A 22092-nucleotide genomic window follows, 5' to 3' on the forward strand; every position below is an offset into this window, starting at 1 on the left:
TAATGATAAATGATAAAATATAATAAAGTTTGCTTAGCTACAGGTCTCAAACACAGATTTTCCATTTCCGTAAGCAATGAGCATTCAGTTGTCACAATTTTGAGCGGGCAGTTTCTGCAGCACCATACCTCGGAACGTTCCCGATTAATTTTGAATACAGTCCCATGAAGCGACTGGAGCTGGTCTTTGGCGGCGCAGAGCTGGGCCGTGGCCTTTTTATCGGAAGCGGAAATGGCTTCTTTTAATGCCTTCAGCTCTTTGCTGAGGCTGTGGAACTGCAGCTGTGCCCTCGCGTCTTCCGACTTTTTCTGGAAAGACCCACAAAAGCACATTCAACAGATCTGAGCAAAGCAAAACAAAAGCACTGAAAGCTACAATAAAATAACCCTGATTCACCTTTGCAGGAGAAGTGCAAACAAGAGCAATTAAAATGATTAAGGGCCTGGAGACAAAAAAAACACATGAAGAACTGTTGCAGAAATTGGGGTATGGCCAGTCTAGAGAAAAGAAGGATTAGGAGGGACATGGTAGCAGCATTCCAGTATTTGAAGGGCTGCCACAAAGAAGAGGGGGTCAACTTATTTTCCAAAGCACTAGAAGGCAAGGCAAGAAACAATGGATAGAAACTAATCAAGGAGAGAAGCACCCTAGAACTAAGGAGACATTTCCTGACAGTGAGAACAATCAATCAGTGGAACGACTTGCCTCCAGAAGTTGTGGTGCTCCATCACTGGAGGTTTTCAAGAAGAGATTGGACAGCCAATCTGTCTGAAATAATACTCTTCCAAGGTTTCTTCCAGTTCTGTTCTGTTCTATTCTATTCTAATATAATATAATCTATTCCTATTCTTTTCCATTTCTATTCCTATTCTATTTTCTATTCCATTCTCTATTCTTTTCTCTATCCTATCCTATCCTATCTTTCCAACTGAATGCATCCACACTAAAAAACAAATCAACAGCTAGATATTTTTGTAGACCTTCAAGAGGAGATACCCCCACCTGATTCTCCAAGTCTTCCAGCTCAGCAAGGATTTGTTCTTTCTCCTCATCAGCTTCTTGAAGCTGTTGATCGGTGAGGCCCTGAATCTCCTCCATGCTCTTCAGCTTTTCAACGAGATGCTGGATTTCACCCTCTAACTGCTGAACACGAGCCTCGTTCTGCCTCCTCTCGGATTTAATCTAGATAAAGGCAGGAAGTAAAAGGGCGAGTGATACTAAGGATTGGATCTAGATAAATACAAGTAACAAAGGGAAGTCAGTGAACAGTATTAATAAAGTGTTTCTTGTCAATATCAGGCACGCCCAGCGATGCAAAAAAAGAAGGCAGGAATTTTTTTTTAGTTTAAAAAGTGGGAATGAGAAAAAGTGGGAAGGAAATCTTATTTTACTAAAACAAACATGAAATGAAATGTATCATCCCCGTTCCTTCCCACTTACTTACAATTTTTCCTGCTGTATTAATAATTTTAATAGTCATTTTTTATTATAACTCAACAGCTGTTTTTATAGAGGAGCTCTGATCTTCAGCAATACCCTTAAGGTCTCAACCCTTAGGGTTGGGGCCCGTTGCCTTAAAGTCTTCATAATTGTAGTTAAAGAGCAAGGGAATAGGAAAGCAGCCAAATATAATGAGAAATATAATGAGACAGAGTTCTGTTTAATTAGACGCAGGTAAGGATTAAGGATCAAGCCAAAGATTTTCCGCAGAATACTAGTTGCAGAATTGAGGAAAAAGTGCCCCATGTAAACAACATATTATTTATAAAAAGATTTCTGACAAAATGCTGAGTGACCTTTCCTCCCACTGGTTATAATTTGCCTCCCCCCCCCCCCCCACTTACTTTGATTTCTGCAGCTCTGTTGCAGGCTAGTTTATACTTTTCTTGGGCTTCTTCCAGCTCAGCCCGCTGAGTAGCCACCTCTTTCTGGAGCGCTCTTTCTCTGGCCTGGGCCAATTCATTTTCTTGCTGGGAACGAGCTAAGATCTCAGCAAACTGTTTCTGCAGCTCCGCAAGGCTCTTCCCTAATACGTCCTTCGAGTTATGGCACCTGTTGTAGAAGCAGCAAAAAAAATATAGAGAGAGATTTAAACAATAAATTAAAATAAATAAAGAGCTTCCTATCAGGGAAAGTGAGGATAAAGAAGAAGTAGAAGGCAAAAAGGAGAACCCGACACATTTCTAAAGTTTGGTGAGACGTGATTCCCCAGGAAAAACCCTTCATTAATTTTAAACATCCTAAATATTTAAAAGCAAAATCCCTCTCCTCATGTGTAAGCGCACTAGAAGCTTCATTGGGCTGGCTAGGACTCGAACTTCCCAAGCCTTTCTAGATGAATCTCCCATTCCCATTGTCAGATCCATCATCTTCAGCTTCGTGCCACACTGGCATCCTACCATCAAAGGACTAGGGGGGAAGGATGGGGGACGACAAATGGGCAACAAAACTGTATGCATTGGTATGCATTGTTGTGTGGGAATTGGGGAAGGGGGATGACAGCTGAAGAAAAAAAGATCAACATGGAACCAGTTCGTGTCAAGGCATCTTCAAGGCCGTTTGCCCTGAGTGTGGAAAATTACCAGCCCAAACACCTTAGTGTTCCCAAAACACCCCGACAGCATCGCATTGGCTGGATTTGGACTGGTCACGAGGGAAGGGATGGGACTGAAGGAAATAGTTTGTACTGATGTGTGGGAAAATCAGATTCTGCCTGACTTTACTGCAACAAGCATCTTTTAGTAAAAATACTTTTCACTTCAACTACATGGAGTTGAGGGTTTTCCTTCCCTAAGGGATCAGACTGGGGCAGGCCTGATACCCATGAACTTAGGACTCTTCTGATTTTATCACACCTGATTTCGGCCCCAGTCCGCAACTTTTGTTTGAGTTCATTCACACGAGCTGAGACTTCCTCGGGATGAATTAAGCTATCGGCTGTGTGATTCAGTTGCTCCTGCGTGTTTTTCAGCTGTTGCCTCAAGAGGTGGTTGTCTTTCTGATAGATAGATAGAGATAGAGAGAGGTTTGAAAGATCACCATGCACCATTACAAAGTTGGAATTTATTTATTTTCATTTCGGTCGTAGAATAAAACCTACAGATGTCTCATCAGAACATTAATAGGGCTGCACATTTGCAAACTTTTTTTTTGTCATTCAACTGCTTCATTGTTATTACAACCAATAATAATTTCTCTAGCATAAAGGTTGTGTTAATTTTTAACAGACCTGAATGACAAGAAAAGACAGACACACAACTGGTTTTCACTGAACATTCATCAGGCTAATATTAATTCTTTGAAGGAGAGCTACGAACACAATTGGGAGAAAAAAATACTCTACCTGCAGCAGTTTGAGCTGGGAGAGGAGCTGATTGTTCTCCTGTTCCCTCTCTTCACACAATTGTGCTTTGGACAAGGCATTCTCCAGGGCCTGCCTCTCCTTGCCAAGCTGAGACTGTTCCACCTGTAACCCCCAATCAGAAAGAAAATGAGGTAGAAAGCAAATCTTTCAAAGAAAACTGAAGCAACCTGTCCCCCAAATTTAGCTACTGAATATTATTTTACATTTTTATTCTGAAGGCCCTGAAGATGAAGTTCCCATTTCTCAACCTCCATCAGGCTGGAATTTGAGAATGCCTTGATTGAAATAAATCTGTCCAGAACATATTTGACATCTTAAAATGTCACTTCTTGGGGAGGTCCCAGTGACGATTCTAAAGCTGGAGAGATACTAGCTTTCATTTCAGACCACAAGGTGACCTTTATTTCGATATATGTTTGCCTACCTGGATAAACTGCTTTAACTTCTCCAGCTCTTCCTTCTGCTGGCTGGCTTCAGTGTCTCGAGCCTTCAGCTCGGCTTCCAGCTCAGCCTCATAAGCACTGATCTCGCCTTGGGCTTGCTGCAAGGCCTCGTTGAGTTCACGCTGCTGTTGGAGAGCCTGTTCCAGGTTTTCAGTTTCCTGAAATCAAAGGTACCTTTTGGATTCTTCCTGTCAACCTATCCGCAATATTGCATAATGCAGATCTGATGGGCACGATTTCCTTGCTGCTCTCTGAGCTTATTTCCTTGCACGCATTTCGCTGCTCAAATTAGGTAACATCATGTTCTGACCTAGGCTGCCCAAGGGCATGAAGCAAACTCCTGGTCCCGACAAAAACTACTTTTATTAATTGACTGTGAATTCAGCTCATTCAATCCAGCAAAGTCTTTCAAAGATTTATAGTCACAGACCTTTATCAGTCTTGGAGAGCTGCCAGGCCCATGTCTCGAAGAGTTATGAACCAATTAAGCAAACTAATTGTCTCCTGCAAACTCCCATCCCCTTTCGCTCCTCTTTGATTTCCTCTGGGAGGGGCCATTCATCATCCCCCTGTGGCCTTATTCCCAAGTTGACCCCTGTTCTTTAGCTGTTCCCTTCGTCTGACAACTCTGTGCATGCGCACACTGGGAACAGGCTCCAGCTGTTCTTCTGCCTCACTGCTGTCTGACTCTGAAGGCAGCTGATAACTGGCATACGGCCCTGACCCCCTCTCTGCCTCCGACACAGAGCCCTCACCAGAGCCTTCTCCAGACTCCAGGACTGACCCAGGTTTCTCCCCAACCTCCTCACTGTCCGAATCTGCTGCCAGCTCTGCTGGCCGCTGGCGGGCCACAACACATCATCGGTGCTAGGCTAGAGAGCACCAAGAAGTCCTCACTTCAATCCTGAGCTACAAATACTATCCTTATCTGGTGTAATGGCAAGGTTATAAAGACAGTTGTCTTCATAACTCACTTTTCTCAGGTTTTCGGCATCGATGGCAACTATTTCCAGCTGGTTCCTCTCTTCCTCTACCTCTGCCAGCTTTTTCAGCAAAGCTTCCTTCTCTTTCCGCAGATCTTTGCACTCATCGGCAGCTTGCTTCGTCTGACTCTTAACGTTCTGGAGGTATTCCTGTAATCCTAGGATGACTTCTTCCAGGTCTTTCTTCAGGGCTTCATTGGCAGCAATCTGGCCTGCGAACAGACATTGATGACAATTCCCAAGCTACCTGAGATGTTTCCTGCAACAAAACCTTTACGGATGCTTTAAATGCCAGCACCCCCACTCATGGCCAGTTTGCCATAAAGGTTTGGGGCAGAAAAAGGGATTGCAAAGGAGGTGATTACCATCGGTGAGCTGTTGCTCCAAATCCCGGATTTCTTCAGTTTCATTTGCGATCCTGGACAGCACGTTATCCAGGCGGCTTTCCAGTTGCTTATAATGTCTCCTCATCATGTCAAGTTGCTGCTCTTTGCTTGCTTTCTGGGCCTTCATATGAGCCTAGTGACAAATGGACATAATATGTTGAGACACTGCAAGAAGTACAGATGTTGAGGCTCTGGAAAGAGTCCAGAGAAGAGCAACAAAGATGTTTTGGGGGCTGGGGGGCTAAAACATATGAAGAACGGTTGCAGGAATTGGGTATGTCTAGTTTAAGGAAAAGAAAGACTAAGTGTGACACGATAGCAGTGTTCCATTATTTGAGGGGCTGCCACAGAGAAAAGGGGATCAATCTATTCTCCAAAGCACCTGAGGGCAGGACAAGAAGCAATGGATGGAAACTCATCTAGGAGGGTAGCAACCTAGGACAAAGGAGACATTTTCTGACAGTGAGAACAATTAATCAGTGGAACGGCTTGCCTCCAGAGGTTGTGGATGCTCCATCACTGGAGGCTTTCAAGAAGAGACTGGATGGCCATTTGTCTGGAATGATGTAGGGTTTCCTCCTTGAGCAGGAGGTTGGACTAGAAGACCTCTGAGGTTGCTTCCAACTCTATTATTCTATGTTTTATGACAGTTCAAAGCAACGCAGGAAAACAAAAACCAAATTCCTTCAACAGCTAACCTAAGTATTATATGCAGTAACTGGGTTGTTTTTTTTTAAAGGTCACAGCACCCATTCTAACCTGAATTATGGGCTTTTCCCATATAACCACATCTCCTGACAGTGCAGTCCACTTAAACAGCCCTGATCCCAGTTTTTATTACAGTACTCCATTTGCAAATAGTTTGTAGGTAGATTTTGCATGCTTGATTCCCTCAAACTGGGGTTCCAGAATACCAATTTCTATCGCTATCTTGCATTTGGCTATTTCTATATCAATAGCAAAAAAGAAAAAAATATACGATTGTTTGGACTGTCAACTTCCAAAACAACAGCAACGGTTAAAAAAAAACAACCCAACGAGGAATCTCAATGCTTAGTCAAACGGTCCCTTTACACAACTGGAACATCCAGCAATTATTTTTAAAATGCAAAACAGTAATGACTCCGATTTCAATAATGCAACAATTTCCAGATATACTCTTCCAGATTCCCTGAAGCAATGCAAAAAAAAAGGTCAAAGCATGTTTCGCGTGAGCACGATCGCACACTCACCAAGCTTCTCGGCCATTGTTGACACACCCACAATCACACAAGATCCTTCTTCCTTTTTTCTACAGCCTATCTACCGCTGAATGCTGTCGACACCCCTCCAAGGTCCCTGCGGCTGCTGAGCTGCCCCCAGAGTCTTTTGATGGGGTGGGGTGGAGAGAGGACTTACACTGCTTTCTTTGTCTCGCCTTTCTTTTCCCCTCCCCGCTCAGCATGTGAAATTCATTGTGGGGAGAAAAATGCAGCAACGGAAGGAGTTGCCTAATCTGGACGCAGTTCCCCTAACCTCCCTTCTCGTCTGGCGTATCGCATCGTCCTCTGTTTGACAGTTGCAACTCGGGCGAGGAAGTGGTTTTGAAAGAAGCCAGCTCCAGAGACAGTGCGAGATTCTTTATGACGCTTGAACAGCGGGAATGTGTGTGCCAATCCCTGCTTGTCTTGGCGAATCGGGCTCTGCCCTGTTTGCTTTAAATCACAACACAGGAAGCTGCCCTCGGCAGCCAATCGGCTTTAGGAGTGGCAGTAGGCACTTCTGCTCTCCGGGAGAGGAAACAGCTTTCTTTTGTTTCAAAAGCAAGGGGGGGGAGGGGGGAGAGAGATGTCGGTTTTGGAAGGCTGCAAACTTGACAGGGTTTTCTGTTGTGAGCTTTGTGGCCTGGCGCACAAAAATTACTTTGGGGCAAGAAGTATTCACCCCCACGGCATTGAAAACTGGAAACATTGAAAAACACAGACTTGAACACTGGGCCCTATCTAACAAAATGAAATTCAATGTAGAGAAAAGTGAGGTAAGAGAAACCAAAAATACACATATAAACTGGGTGAAACCAGGCTTAATAGCAGTGACTGCGAGAGGGATCTTGGAGTCTTAGTGGACAACCAGCTAAATAGGAGCCAGCAGTGTGCGGTATCAGCCAAATAAGCCAATGCAATCCTAAATTGCATTAACCGAGGGATACAATCAAGATCAAGTGAGGTACTGATACCACTCTATAAACCCTTAGTAAGACCACACCTAGAATCCTGCATCCAGTTTTGGTCACCACACTATAAAAAAGATGTTGAGACTCTAGAAAAAGTGCAGAATTTGAATTAATGAAAAAAGTTGGCTTTGCTAAGGGAACTCTGGGTAAGTCAAACCGCATCCAAACTTCCTGCAGACCAATTGGAATAAACAGAGGTATCGGACTGACGTAGCTGGCAAAAACTCAAAGCTGAGTTGAGTTTCTTTGACAGAACAGATCCTAGTTAAAAAAGAAAGCAACCCGTTTTAAAATGGGAAGATATGTCCACACTTACATGTCTGGGATCTTTAGGATCCAGAGAATCCAGGAAACTTTGCAAGCCTTCTACTTCCTTTTCCTTTTCTGCCATTTCTTGCCGTTGTTTCTGCATCTGTCTCTCTAGTTCCAGAGCCTCCTCTTGTAACTGATGAACGAATCGTATCTTGTTGCTCAGCTGCTGCCGAAAACAGTCCTTTTCTACTTCAGATACCTGGAGTTGAAAATGCAGAGAGTATAACCAAAGAAACCTGGGAAAGGAGGAGCACATGAAAGATCCTCAAGCTAGAAGCTTAGGTACAAAAACTTGGAATGTATTTCAATTCAGAAATTGGGGTTCCCACTCCTGCTTAGATGTCAACCTTCCTTGAATTAATGGAAATTAATTCCAAATATAAGTGCACAGGACTGTAGCTTTCAGGGGGTTTCTGGGTCAGTCTCCTGTCTTTTGATGCTCAGCAACATTGCTATAAATGACAAAAATGGAAGATAAAATGCCAAGTCTGTGCTATTTTTCCCATTCTAGATGAAGGGTGGTTTTAATGTTTTGCTCATCATGTCCTCACTTCCCCAGTTTAAGAGCCTTAAACTGCCATGTTTGAAATTCTATCCTTTAGGCACAAAAAGACTAATAGCTTATATCTCGCATGAAACCATTTTTTAAAAATCTTTGGTGTATTGGGTTCAACGCAACACATGAATGGCAAAGCAGAAATATGGCTCAGCACACTGGATGAGCATAGCTAGTCTGGCTGTCACACTCATTTGCCCATACCTTTTTCTGGGAGACTGCATCCTCGATTTGTTTAAGCTCCTCGGTGACTTTTAAGACCTGTTGCTCTGCCTTGGTGACTTTGTTGTGCAACGTGGCCAATTCTTCCTGGGCTGAAAAAAAAAATGAAAAATTAAGATTCGGTTGAAATGGATTAGAAGCCGGCGATGTGAAAGGCATATCTCTCCTGTTAGAAAAGCAAACCATTTAATGTTTAAATAATAATTGCTGCCAAAGCTTTTAAAGTCCCTTTTCTTTCACACATGGGGTTGGAGAGGCTGCTGAGGATCAGAGAAGGGTTTAAAAAAAAGAAAAGAAAAAGATCCAAAGAGCCACATCATTTGACTTTAAATCTGAAGCTATTTCAGTGCAGCTTACTGGAATCTACCATGCTGGCTAAACCTGTGAGATGAAGAGCTGTCTATTTCAGGTCATCTTAATCGCAAGGGACTCGATTCATTTATTGATAGATCAACATCAATCAAACGTTCCTGAGAGGTCACCCCAATGCACAGAGGCGTAAGCTCGCTGCGTGTGATTTCAAGGTAGGACAAGGAAAGCTGTTAATACCTTCTTTAATCTTCCTCTCTTTCTCCTCAAGCTGTTCATCGAGCGACTGGAGAAGATTCTGTTTAAGCTGCTGGGCTTCTTGATGTTCCTCCTTCTCCAGGTTTCCCATCTGCATCTGCTGAGCCTTTCTCGGGATGTAACCTTCCATAGCAAACATGTTCCTTTTGTACCTGGCCTTGCCAATGTAAGGACTTTCACCCGGTGTGTTGTCAAATTCAACATCCTAAAACAGGAGAAATAATGCAGGAGTCCAGGGATGTTAGGTTGCAAAGCCAGCAATCTGAACCATGAGATGTTTTGGATAGTTTATTTCACCTTTGATTTAACCAATAGATCTTTCTACTATATTCTTAATTCAATTAAACAAATAACTAAAAACGTTTGACAAGTCATCTGACGCTTTCGCGGATTTTATCTTCCTCAGGGAATTCTCATATACTACACTGTTTCCCTGAAAATAAGACCTCCCCAGATAATAAGCCCAATTGGGCTTTTGAGCGCATGTGCTAAAATAAGCCCGCCCCAAAAAATAAGCCCTCCAGGAAAATATTGCAACACAGCAACAGCCACGAGATGATCACGCTCGCCGCCTCCTGCACCTCAAAAATAATAAGACTTTCCAGAAAATAAAGCCAAGTGCTTAATTCAGGGGGGGGGGGGTTCCAAAAGAAAATAAGACCCTGTCTTATTTTCAGGGAAACACAGTAATTTGTGCAGGTGAGGGACGTAAGTAATAACATCTAAGAGGTGGTCTTCCCCAGCTTTGATAATTATATGTTTGACCTCCTGACTACATGGCCCATTCTTAGCACGTGGGGGTTTGAACATGCACATCAGGAGTCAAGCAAGTCCATCTTAGAGGCTTTAACTACACTGAGCCTTATAAGTAAGTGTTACCCTCCCACTCTCTCCCAGGATGAAAAGATACCCTGCAAGGTTGAGGGTATTGAGGCTGCATAGTTTGGACGCGCAGAGAGTCCCATGAAAACTCGGTCCAGTTCCAAAAATGACTCTTTTCAGTACTCCTTCCGTAAGGCCGCAGTGAGCGAGAGGAAGAAGTATGGAGTTCTTGATGCTCTCTGAGCTTCTTCGTTTTCTTGCAATTGCATTACCCAACTAGGTAACATCAATAGCAATAGCAATAGCAGTAGACTTATATACCGCTTCATAGGCCTTTCAGGCCTCTCTAAGCGGTTTACAGAGAGTCAGCATATTGCCCCCAACAATCTGGGTCCTCATTTTACCCACCTCGGAAGGATGGAAGGCTGAGTCAACCCTGAGCCGGTGAGATTTGAACCGCTGACCTGCTGATCTAGCAGTAGCCTGCAGTGCTGCATTTAACCACTGCGCCACCTTGGCTCCTAACATCATCAGTGCCGCCATCATCATCAGAGGAAGAACTAATCCAATAATCTCAGCACATACTTAATGTGTTTAAGCCCTTCTTCTCTGGTCATCCCACTAAGAACGGGAGCTACCAGAAACTGGGATCCTTTGTTAGCCAAAATTTTAGACTGCCAAAAATCAGAACACCCCACCCTTTTCCAAGAATTACCTCCACTGGATAATAGCCCCACGGCTCGAATTTGGCATCGATTTTATAGAAAGCCAATTCTTGTTCCAGCTCATACTGCTTCTGACAAGCTCGAGTCAGTTCCACGTTTTTTTGCTTCAGCTGATGGAAAATGCAGGAGGGTAAAGCAAGGTCAGTTTCAGGAATATGTGGATACATACGAGCAGTAAGTCAAGGTCACATCACAATAGTGAGAGTGGATTACGGGACAAACTGGTTTATGCATCGTGTAAGGTTATGGTTTAGATCCATGGTGTGCTGTACAATCTATAATTGGTTTGTTCACAGAAAAGGCAAAGCCAAAACCAGACAGATCACATGATGGCTTAGCGCCGTGATGGTGAAACTATGGCACACAGAGCCCTCTAGTCTTTTTGTACCTAAAGGATAAATTTCAAACATTCCAGTTTAGAATAGAACAGAATAAAAGAGTTGGAAGGGACCTTGGAGGTCTTCTAGTCCAGCCCCCTGCTCAGGCAAGAAACCCTATAACATTTCAGACAAATGGCTATCCAATCTTCTTAAAAACTTCTAGTGTTGGGGCATTCACAACTTCTGGAGGCAAGTTGTTCCACTAATTAATTGATCTAACTGTCAGGAAATTTCTCCTTAGTTCTAAGTTGCTTCTCTCCTTGATTAGTTTCCACCCATTGCTTCTTGTCCTGCCCTCAGGTGCTTTGGGGAATAGCTTGACTCCCTCTTCTTTGTGGCAACCCCTGAGATATTGGAACACTGCTATCATGTCTCCCCTAGTTCTTCTTTTCATTAAACTAGCCATGCCCAGTTCCTGCAGCCGTTCGTCATATGTTTTAGTCTCCAGTCCCCTAATCCTCTTTGTTGCTCTTCTCTGCACTCTTTCCAGAGTCTCAACATTTTTTTTACATCAGATCTATGGTTGCCTAGAATAGGATCTATGATCACCTAACATCCAATCTATTGCTTTACCAACTCATTTTTGGTTTCCAGTTCGCTCTCCAGGTCTTTATGGCTCTGTTTCTGCTGCTCTTGCTTCTGTTTTAAGGATTTGTTCTGCTCCTCTTGTTGCTTGACCTGCTCTAGCAGGACAGACTGCCTGTTCTGCAAGCATTCTATCTCCTTGGTCATCTGTTCCAGGTCACGTTCTAGGTGTTCTACCTCTTCTGCAAAGGACAAGCAGGCCCGGGGAAAAAAAGTCACGTCCATAGTCTTTGTGGCAGGAAAGCAAATAAATAAGGAAGGCAAATTGGATTGGCAGACCTAACCGAATGTTCATTTATAAAGGAGGGAGAAAAACAAGGAGGAGGGATGGTGCCAAAGACATTGCTGAGAGAAGCCTGTTACACAGTGTGAGGTTATTTAGTGACAAGTTATTGTGTCTCAGATAGACCATGTGGCAGGGTGGATTAAAAATTGATGATTTTTTTAAATAAAAAAAAATCAAATTTTTTAAAATTTAAATCGGATTTTAAAAAATCAAATTTATTTAAATAAAATGCTTTTGGAGTAAAAAAAAAACCATCTATCTAAAGATAGTTTTCTATTTAAAATACATTAATAATTTAGTTTCCTCAGCATCAAATGGAGCTTAGTTATGTGGCATGAGGCTGTATATTCTGCAATATTGGGAGTGTCACAAGTCAACAGCGGGTCAGAGGAGGAGCTGCTGCAGGACAGAGATGACAGTTGATTGATCAAGTTGATTTAAATCAAGCCTTTTTACTAGTGATTTAAATCATGATTTAAATTGAGTTGATTTAAATCAAATCCACCCTGCCATATGAACATAAAATGTGGGTTACCATCCAACTTGCCACAAACAACCCTTTTCTGTATAAACGTATGACCACAGCTTAAAAAAAATTGGAACAGTTCATTTTCAGTTACAGTCCTAAATGTTTCTACATAAGGGGATTTTTGCCTCATGCTATATATATGTAGGTATGTAGGTATGTATGTATGTGTGCGTGCATGCATGCATGCATACATACATACATATGTTGCATTTGTGCTGATAAATAAATAAATAAAGGTGTGTGTGTGTATGTATGTATGTATGTATGTGTGTATATATATATATATATATATATATATATATATATATATATATATGTATGTATGTGTGTATATATGCACACAGACACACACATATACATACATACATACACACACACATATATATATATACACACACACACACACACATATGAAGGTATCTGAATGCATAATGATGGTTCGAACTGGCACTTACGTACCTAAATTAAATCTTTCAAGGGCTTCTTCCCTGTCACAATTCGTCACCGGCTGGCCCTCAAGATCTTCCAATGACCTCAGATGGAAGATGGTATAGAGACGGTAGTGAGGTAGGTTTACCACCGGATTGTCTGCCAGGAACAGAGAAGTCAAATCTTTAAGAGGCTTCAGTTTGGCTACTTCGTGGAGCTGAAAGGAAATAATAGACAATTAATAATTTAAATAACAAATAAATACAGGGAATAAATAAATAATAAAAAGGTGCAGGAATTAAGACGCTGGGGCATAAATTAGTTTTCTACAACAGATAAGTAATGCAACAGTCCATGAAATGATAAGCTAAATGGTTCTTTTATGATAAAACTGAATAGAAATTGATGTAACCATGAAGAAGTTCTACCAATTATGATGCATCATGTTAATTTCTGGAGTTAAAATATCTATTGGATAGATACTACTGAAAAGAAGTCTGTGTGAATGCTACACAAAGAGAAACTGAGCTGAATTCTAAATAAGGGAAATCTTTAAAAATTACCCGCTTTTTCTACTATAGTGCTTTCATAGAGCTTTACAAATATACAGCAATAGAGCCAAAAATAGAAGGCAATGAAGAGCATTTTAAGGACCCACAAAATGCTTCTTTGTGTGGGAGAGTACATTTTCTTTTTTTAGCTTTAGGGAATGTTTACTCCAAATTATGTGATCCCCCCCGTCCTTGTTTTCCAACAGAGAGCAAAAAGATATATTTATAGTGACTTTCTGCAGTCATAGGATTCTGCAACTGGTTATCCCATGACTCTGGAAGTTGGTTCCTTTGGCAATAGCAATAGCACTTAGACTTATATATTGCTTCATAGTGCTTTACACTATATACCTGCACCCATACATTAGAATAGAATAACTTATATACCACTTTGCAATGTTTTACAGCTCTCCCTAAGCATTTTATAGTGTCAACCCATTGCCCCCAACAATCTGTCCTCATTTTACCAAACTTTGAAAGGATGGAAGGCTGAGTCAACCTTGAGCTGGTCAGCATCAAACTTGTGGCTATGGGCAGAGTTAGTCTGCAATACTGCATTCTAACCACTGTGCCACCACAGCTCTTTATTAACAGTCAATAAAGGTATTGCTAGTATTCCAAGGAAGCCGAACTGTTTTCAGACATTGTCATATGTTGGGAAGGATTTAAACAATCACAATGATGGGTACAATGGTACCCAATCCTCTAATAATAAACATTGTTGTAGGGTGGAAAATAACTTACGGATGAGATTTTATTTTTTCTTAAATTCAGGATGCGAAGGGATTGGAGTTTTTTCCCCAACCACATAGGGAGGTGTTCAATCTCATTCCCAGCCAGATTCAGCTTCTGAAGGCTGTGTAAATGTTCAATGCCTTCTATTTTACTGGACAAAAAAAAGAGAGATGGGTGGACAACCCGGCATGTTAAGGTGAGGAACAGTTTGGATTTTTAACATGTTAGTTTTTACACAATAGAAGAACTGTGATAAAAAATTTCCACTCCACAGGCCAGGATTAGAAGAACTTAACAACACCTCAGCTTAAATAAAAAGCTAAGAAGTTACCAGAATACAAGGGCATCTTAACTTACAGGAAGTTTGCTGATATACATTGGCTTGTTTTATTTTTCCATGTACTTCTTAGACTACCTCTGTGTACCTGTATCCTTTTATCACAAAAGTGCTAAGATACTGAAAAGTGAAATCGAGAGGGTTTATTGGGAGTTTAAGAAGAATGTGAAAGGTTATCTTCTTCATTTTGTAACATGTTAGTTTCTGGCTGATGCAAGTTTAAAAAATGGGAACGACCTTATCTGGTTTTAAAAAAAACCTCAAGAAAAGCTTTGTAACTATTCACTCTTTTTTCTTGCTCACCTTATTTTATTGAAAGAGAGATTGAGGTCCAGTAACTTCAGAAGTTTATCCAATTTTTCAATCTTTTCGATCAGATTATGGCTGAGATTTAGGACTTCCAGTTTACTACATTTCTCCAGATTTTCTATGTACTGAAAGGAATAAAAATATGCTGTTCGGTTCATCTATTCAGTTCTGCAGTGCACACTATAAAGCATTAGAAAGTGTTTCTTTAGATTAAGTTTATTTACACAATTCCTATAATTTCTTATTTGCCTGTGGTTGAGGGTTATTAAAGTAAAAGAACCAGACACATACCTTAAATTTCTTCCCTCCATCTTTACTAAGAGAAAGATTCAGAGCGGTTACGCGTGAAAGATTCTCTTGCTTGGTGAGCTTCTTAATAAGAGTCTCTGTTATGTATCGGGTACCTGGACTGCCATCTGAAAAAACAGCAAGGAGTTTGAGGTAATAAGTGATATAGAAACAGAACACGGAACAAGCTAAATATCATCAAAGCCACAGAGGTGAATTCTGGGAGTTGAAGTCCACACTTCTTAAAATGGCTGAGGTTGGGAAATGCTGTATTAAACGAACAAGCTGCCAACTCCGTTAACACTCTGGGTGCCACACAATACAAAAACTTTAATATAAAACATTCAATACAAAATAGAAAAAGACCAGCAGGAGAAAAGCACCATCCTTCCACTCCACCCACTTCAAATGGTGTGAACTGGCCTGAAAAATGGTCATAAATCATTTTAAACATGTGCTGTTGCAACTAAATGAACAGTTGTAAATTGAGGACTTTCTGTAGTGTATATTTTACAAAAAATAAAAAAGAGCCAATTTAGATCTCCTAAGCAAAGTCCCTGAAGGAAAACTGCAACACTTTATATAATCCGACATCCGATTATTATGATACCTGTATCGCTTTCTCGATCAACCTCTCCTTGATATCTTTGACCAGCTGGCTGGTGGGTCAACAGAATTCCTTCTGTGTCCAGTGGAGACGATGACCTGCTACGAATGCTTGCAGGAGACTTTGGACTCCGAGAGCGGGACAGAGACATCTGTGGCTTCCCCAAGGATGTTTTCTGTGGCTGGCCTCTCCTCATCGCACAGACCTGTGCGTGTCATACGGCAAAAAGCTGAAAGAAAAGAGACCTGTGCTTTCCAAACGGCATAACCAATTTAGCAGATGCTTCACCATAAAATCAGAGAAGTCAGCAACTTTTAAACCAAGTCCCCTCTAAAATATTAACCTGTCCTGCACAAACTTTTCATAATAAGGGAAATCAGTTAGAAGACACGTTCCCCAGGCAGTCTAGTTTTACGGCTCCATCTTTGCTTTCTCACTGCTTGCCTCTTTTCCGGAAGCTGTGGTTCCCCTTCAGCGCCTAAACACTTCAGCAGATGTTACAGTTAAAAAACTGTAAAGCTTTTACAGTTCTAACGTAGCAGGATCCACTCAAGAAATCCCTTCAGTGCTTGCCCTAATTTGCTTCTGTTCTGTCTCCAATTACAAGCCTAGATTGCAGGTATCAAGGTGACACCCTACTTTTTAAAAGATAAAGCCAGAGTTGAAAGTAAGATTTGAGCTTGTGTTCGGAAGGCGTATAGCTATTTCTGCATAATCTGTTCTCTACTTAGATGGACACTTTCACATTTATATTGTTATTTTTTTTAAAAAACTGCCTTTGATGGTTTCTATATTCTTTCCCTTGGGCATGTTTCTACTGGTATACAAAAGAGCCAGTCACTGCTGGAAACTAGCTTAAACTAAAATCAGGGAAAACACATTGCTTGCTCTTTTCGTTTTCAACTGACAAGTTTCTTCTTTTTTATTTGTTATAACGTTTTTTATTTTTTCATTTTCATAACATATAAGATGTGGAGACTCTAGAAAGTGCAGGGAAGAGCAACAAAGATGATTAGGGGGCTGGAGACTAAAACATGACAAACGGCTGCAGGATCTGGGCATGGCTAATTTAATGAAAAGAAGAACTAGGGGAGACATGATAGCAGTCTTTCGATATCTCAGGGGCTGCCACAAAGAAGAGGGAGTCAAGCTATTCGCCAAGGCACCGGAGGGTAGAACAAGAAGCAATGGGTGGAAACTAACCAAGGAGAGAAGCAACTTAGAACTGAGGAGAAATTTCCTGACAGGGAGAACAGTTAATCAGAATTTGCCTCCAGAAGTTGTGAATGATCCAACACTGGAAGTCTTTAAGAAGAGATTGGACAGCCATTTGTCTGAAATGTTATAGGGTTTCCTGCAGGGGGTTGGACTAGAAGACCTCCAAGGTCCCTTCAACTCTGCTATTGTATTCTATTGTATATAATCACATGTATACTATTACATAGCCAACATCATATTGTATTATTAAATGTTTACATCATTTCATCTTACCATCAACTCCCAAAAACAATTATTGGCTCTTCTGCTCTCCATACACCATATTTGTACCTTAAACATCACTTCCTTCTCCCTCTCTCCTCCCTACCTCCTTTCTTCCTTCTGTCATCCTTCTCTACTTCCCCTTCCTCTCTCCTTCTCCTCTCTCCTCTTTCCACTCCTCCTTTCTCTCCTCCTCTTCCCCCCTTCACCTCTCTCCTATCTCTCTCTTCTTCCCTTTCTCCCCTCTATTTCCCATTCTTCATCTCATTTACTTGGGGTATTTCAGCTTCTGAGCAAGCTCCATTTTATGTTGATGGCATTTATAATTCCTTTTCAATGTACATATTTAATTTTAACATATATTCTCCTGCCATTTTTTAAAAAAATAGAACAAAAAAGTATACGTATTTAGTCATTGTACTTTTAACACCCCCACCCCCCCCTTCAGCCTAATTTTGGCCGAGATGTAGACCTGGTTACAATTCCCAGCTATTCTCATCATCTTTATATATTATACATCCTTACATGCCTCCCCCCCCTTAGTGATTCTGTCTTTAAATCCCAATAGTTTCCCATTGTAGGTGTATTTCATGTTCCCTCTCCATTTTCCATATCTTAGATTACCCTTAATTGTCTATAAATGGCAATCCTCGCTGTTCAATGTTCATTGCAATTCCTTTCATCTATTATATAGAATAACAGCGGTAAACATCTCACTTTATTCATCCTTAAAAATTCTATATATGTTCACGTTTCATACATTTTAACCCATTGTTTGTTAGTTGACAAGTTTGCTCTTAACAAATTTTTCTGTCTTGATGTACAGGTAGTCCTTGACTTACAACCACAATATCGAGCGCGGAATTTATGTCAAGAAATGTGTTGAGTTTTTGCCTCCAAATCACATACACCCTCAGAATAAGCCCAACTCACCCTCCTCTCAAGCCTAAAAAGCACCGGTGCAAAAAAATAAAATAAAACCGGGCCTCCAAACCCTATTCCCGGCCCCTCATGGGACACAAGGGGAGAGGAAGGCTGGAGGATGGGATCTGTAGTCCAAAAGGTTCCCCGGGCGGGGTGAAAGGGTCCTCAAACGGGGCGGGGGGGGGGAGAAGCCTTGAGGAGAAAGCATTACGCACTTCACACATACACACAACCCACATACAGCGTCGCGGCAGCAGCAGCCTCCAAAATTTACCTCACCTGTGTGGCCGCGGCCCACCTGGCCGTGGCGAGCCGCCTCGCGTTGCTTCCCGCCGTCTCCATGGCAACCGCGGCGGTAGCTCGGCCGGGCCCCTTACGCGAGGTTGTGTGCGTATGTGAGGAGAAGATCCCGCGCGCGCTCGCTCTCCTGTGTGCGCGTGCGCACGAGCTCGAGCGCTTTCCCGCCCGAGCCCCCGGGAGGGGTCTATGTGTGTGTGCGTGTGTGGAAAGAAAGAGCCCGCTCGCGCTCGCGCTCGCTGTGTGCGCGTGCGCAGGAGCTCGAGCGCGCGCGCTTTCCCGCCGAGCGCCCTCCGGGGGGGGCGCCCTTCTGCCCGCCCTCCTCGGCTGCGATTGGCTGCTCTGAACATCCCGCCGCTCGGATTGGCCGAGAGGCCTCTCCTCTGCCCCGAGGGGCGGGGGAGGGCATTTAAAAAGTCGGCGGGCTCCTCAGCTGTGTGTAAAATTTAGAGAGCTCGCGGCTGAAGCGGACGCCGCCTCTCTTCGTTCCTCGAAAGGGACGACGCTGCGGGGCGCCGGAAAGCTAATAATAATAATATTATTATTAGTTCACCGGCGCCTCCGCAGCCAAGTCCTCGAGCTCGAGGCCGGGCAGGGCCTTTGAGCTTTTGAGGTAATTCTGCCTGAGACTTTTTATAGGTTGTAGGATACGGAGGGGAGCGGGGAGTTCTTTAATGAATAATATATTGTGCTCTGGGATTAAGGATAGCACCTGTGGTAATTTTAATTTACTTTTAGGAGTAAAAACGCCAGTGGCGGCTTGAGGTAAAAACTGTTAAAGGACTCCAATATCTCAGGTCACTAAAGATAGTTATTTCAGTCTTACCAATGGGGTTTCCCTCAGGGAATAAGGCAAACGACTGTGTCTTGAAGTAATTCTAGTCAAATTCTTTAAATGCTGGTGGAACCTGAGATAATAGCCATGTCCTGTGTAAAAAATGTTTAAAAAAGGACCAAACCTCTGTAGGTGTGAATAAGTATTAAAATGAATTTGAACAGTAAAATAGCCTCAGGAGCTGACTTGCTCTCAGGAATAAAGTCAACTTTTGGGACCTGAGATAATTTTAGTCAAGGTTCCTTAAAAAAAGCAAACACATAGAGGACTAGTTACTTGAAGTCAACTAAAAGCAGAAGTTAATTAAAATTACTTCAGGTCCAGGAATTGAGCTTATTTTCTTCAAATAAAGTCAGCTCTTGAGAACTGAGGTAATTTTAGCCAAGGCTCAAGTTCTTAAGAGTAAAAGCTTGGTGGAACCTGAGGTAATTTCAGCCATGACCTTTTAAAAGGACTGAACCACCATAGATGAATAAGAGTTAAAATGAGCTTCAGAGTAAAGTCTGAGATAATAGCCATTTCCTTGCAGATTTTTTTTAAAAAATGAATTGCAATTAAGTGAAGGTGAAAATAAAATTAAAATTACTTCGGGAGCTGATTTGACTCCAAGGAATAAGGCTGAGGTTATTTTAGCCAGGTGCAGCTAAAAAGGGCTAAATTACCACAGGTGAACAAGCATTACAATTAGCTTTAAAGGCAAAATTGCTTCAGCACCTGGAGTTGCTCTTGCTTTCTTGAGTAAAGTCAACTCTTGGGACCTGAGGAAATTTTAGTCAAGACTCCTTAAAAGAAACCAAATTCAAGTCAATTAAAAGCAAAAGTTAACTAAAATTATTTCAGGTCCAGGAGTTGAGCTTATTTTCTTCAAATAAAGTCAATTCTTGAGAACTGAGGTAATTTTAGCCAAGGCTCAAGTTCTTGAGAGTTAAAGACTGGTGGAACCTGAGGTAATTTCAGCCATGTCCCGTTGAAGGGAGTAGGAAGAGTTAAAATTAGCTTTAAAAGTAAAATTGCCTCGAGCTGACTGTGCCCTCGGGAATACAGTGAATTCTTTGTGCCTGAGGTAAATTTAGCCAAGGCTCAAGTCCTTACAAGAAGCAAAACTTGTAACAGGACTAGCTACTTCAAGTAACTAATAGTTAAACTTAACTAAAACTACTTCAAGTCCAGGAGCTGACCTTACTTTCTTGCAGGAAGGTAAATTATCAGGGCATGAGAGTTTCCTGTTCCTAGAGAGTAAGAGAAAGTGCTGGGACTAGAGGCCTTACCTTTAGGGTAGGAACAGTCAAACCTATGGCCTGAGGTATTCTCAAGGGCACAACGTTCCATTTCATTCTACCATGCCTTCTTTCATGTAGGATAAAGCAAATGAAAGCCCCTTTGTAAAATTACTTGATTAGTTTTCTAGTCTCTGAACATGAGTTGGACATTTTGTGACATTGATTTTTTTTTAATCACAAAGGCATGAATCCAAATTGACGAAGAAGAAGACATCAACAGTAAGACAGATGGTTTCATTTACTTTACAGTGATGGTTTCATTTACTCGTCAGTGTATCATGAAAATGAGGAAGCCTGGCAGGTACTGTTTGCAACATGTTTACAACAACAAAAATCTTTGTGCCTTGCTAAAGTTTATCCTAAGTCAAGGCTTGCTTTAGCAAAGGTTTTCTTAAACAGGAAACATTACATAGTATCATTGGTAAAAAGAGCAGTCATAGTGTGACAAACTTACCTGAAAAGTATCAAAAATTTCTGATGTAACATAATTTTGGCTATTGGCTGTGGTTCTTAGAGCCCACACAAGCATTCCACATACAAACACAACTGGAGATGGGGGTGATGCCCCTATTTATGGAGGTCTTTCAGTCCCTGAGCTTCCACTCTGTGACACTCAGGCTGAATGAGCCCGGGAGTTAATCCACTGCCTGTCTCATTGAAGCCCTGAGCAGACACTGTGGGAGACTCACACTGGAAGTCCTCTCTGGGGTTGCCCATGGGGGACCCTTTCAGTCCCTGAGCCAGCAGTGAGGGCGAATCACACTGGAAGAGACAACAGTGCTCAGCTGGAAGTCTCCTCCAGTGCCTGAGGACCCCCTCAGTGAGACTCAGACCGCAAGGGAATCCTTTGGGATCACCTCCCTCCCACACCCTTAGAAATAATGCCAGTGCCAGCCAGACTTTTTCAAACTGAGAGATCGCAATAAAGGAGAACGTTTATGGCTCCTGGTTGAAAAGAGGCCTCAGAGCTTAGTGGTTTTCTTGTAGACTTTTCATTAGGAGAGTAGGGAACACCAGTACTGGAGGGTAGTGTAGTTTGCTTTCAGTCTTGGAGGCTCTTTCTTACACTCTTTCTTCTTAGCTTCTTTGGAAGTTCTTTGATTGGCACATTCTTCTTGATGGTCTGATGTCAATCATAGTGTTAAAACCTCAATGGCCCTTTTTAATGCTTTGTGTGGCTATTGATTAATTACAGATTTTATAGATTTCTGCCTGGCATAATTTAGCCTTGGCAATGGTTCTTAGAACCAAAATGAAAACCTCAACAGCCCTTTTTAAAGCTTAGTTGTGGCTGCTCATCAATTATAGATTTTATAGATTTTTGCCTGGCATAATTTAGCCTTGGCAATGGTTCTTAGAACCAGAATGAAAACCTCAATGGCCCTTTTTAATGCTAGGTGAGGCTATTGATTAATTACAGATTTTATAGATTTCCGCCTGGCATAATTTAGCCTTGGCTATGGTTCTTAGAACCTGAATGAAAACCTCAATGGCCCTTTTTAATGGTAGGTGAGGCTATTGATCGATTATAGATTTATAGATTTCTGCCTGGCATAATTTAGCCTTGGCAATGATTCTTAGAACCTGAATGAAAACCTCAACAGCCCTTTTTAAAGCTTAGTTGTGGCTGCTGATCAATTATAGATTTT

The 22092-nt window shown here is 41.9% G+C and overlaps 1 protein-coding gene across 4 annotated transcripts in view; it reads right to left on the minus strand.

Moving 5' to 3' along the window:
- Nucleotides 1–18432, minus strand: part of CNTRL (centriolin) — a 38487-nt gene extending 20055 nt beyond the window's left edge. The window contains exons 1-19 of one of the 4 annotated variants that reach the window (XM_087704759.1): nucleotides 18311–18432; nucleotides 15632–15857; nucleotides 15025–15149; nucleotides 14728–14858; nucleotides 14097–14238; nucleotides 12832–13018; nucleotides 11546–11739; nucleotides 10583–10702; nucleotides 9028–9250; nucleotides 8461–8570; nucleotides 7705–7899; nucleotides 5156–5309; nucleotides 4782–5002; nucleotides 3789–3965; nucleotides 3344–3466; nucleotides 2856–2998; nucleotides 1845–2052; nucleotides 1003–1182; nucleotides 129–308 (exon numbers count right to left, since the gene is read on the minus strand). In XM_087704759.1, the coding sequence (XP_087560885.1) occupies nucleotides 129–308; nucleotides 1003–1182; nucleotides 1845–2052; nucleotides 2856–2998; nucleotides 3344–3466; nucleotides 3789–3965; nucleotides 4782–5002; nucleotides 5156–5309; nucleotides 7705–7899; nucleotides 8461–8570; nucleotides 9028–9250; nucleotides 10583–10702; nucleotides 11546–11739; nucleotides 12832–13018; nucleotides 14097–14238; nucleotides 14728–14858; nucleotides 15025–15149; nucleotides 15632–15824 (3006 nt within the window). In that variant the 5' untranslated portion in view covers nucleotides 15825–15857; nucleotides 18311–18432. Of the gene's footprint in view, nucleotides 1–128; nucleotides 309–1002; nucleotides 1183–1844; nucleotides 2053–2855; nucleotides 2999–3343; nucleotides 3467–3788; nucleotides 3966–4781; nucleotides 5003–5155; nucleotides 5310–7704; nucleotides 7900–8460; nucleotides 8571–9027; nucleotides 9251–10582; nucleotides 10703–11545; nucleotides 11740–12831; nucleotides 13019–14096; nucleotides 14239–14727; nucleotides 14859–15024; nucleotides 15150–15631; nucleotides 15858–15971; nucleotides 16017–18305 lie in introns of those variants that run through there. The other 3 variants (XM_087704760.1, XM_087704761.1, XM_087704762.1) reach the window with 3 other exon arrangements.
- Nucleotides 18433–22092: the final 3660 nt, after the last annotated feature.

This window comes from Thamnophis sirtalis, unplaced genomic scaffold (assembly GCF_051295495.1).
Source record: "Thamnophis sirtalis isolate CommonGarterSnake01/CBP01778 unplaced genomic scaffold, rThaSir2_p1.2 scaffold_2, whole genome shotgun sequence".
NCBI lineage: Eukaryota > Metazoa > Chordata > Lepidosauria > Squamata > Natricidae > Thamnophis > Thamnophis sirtalis.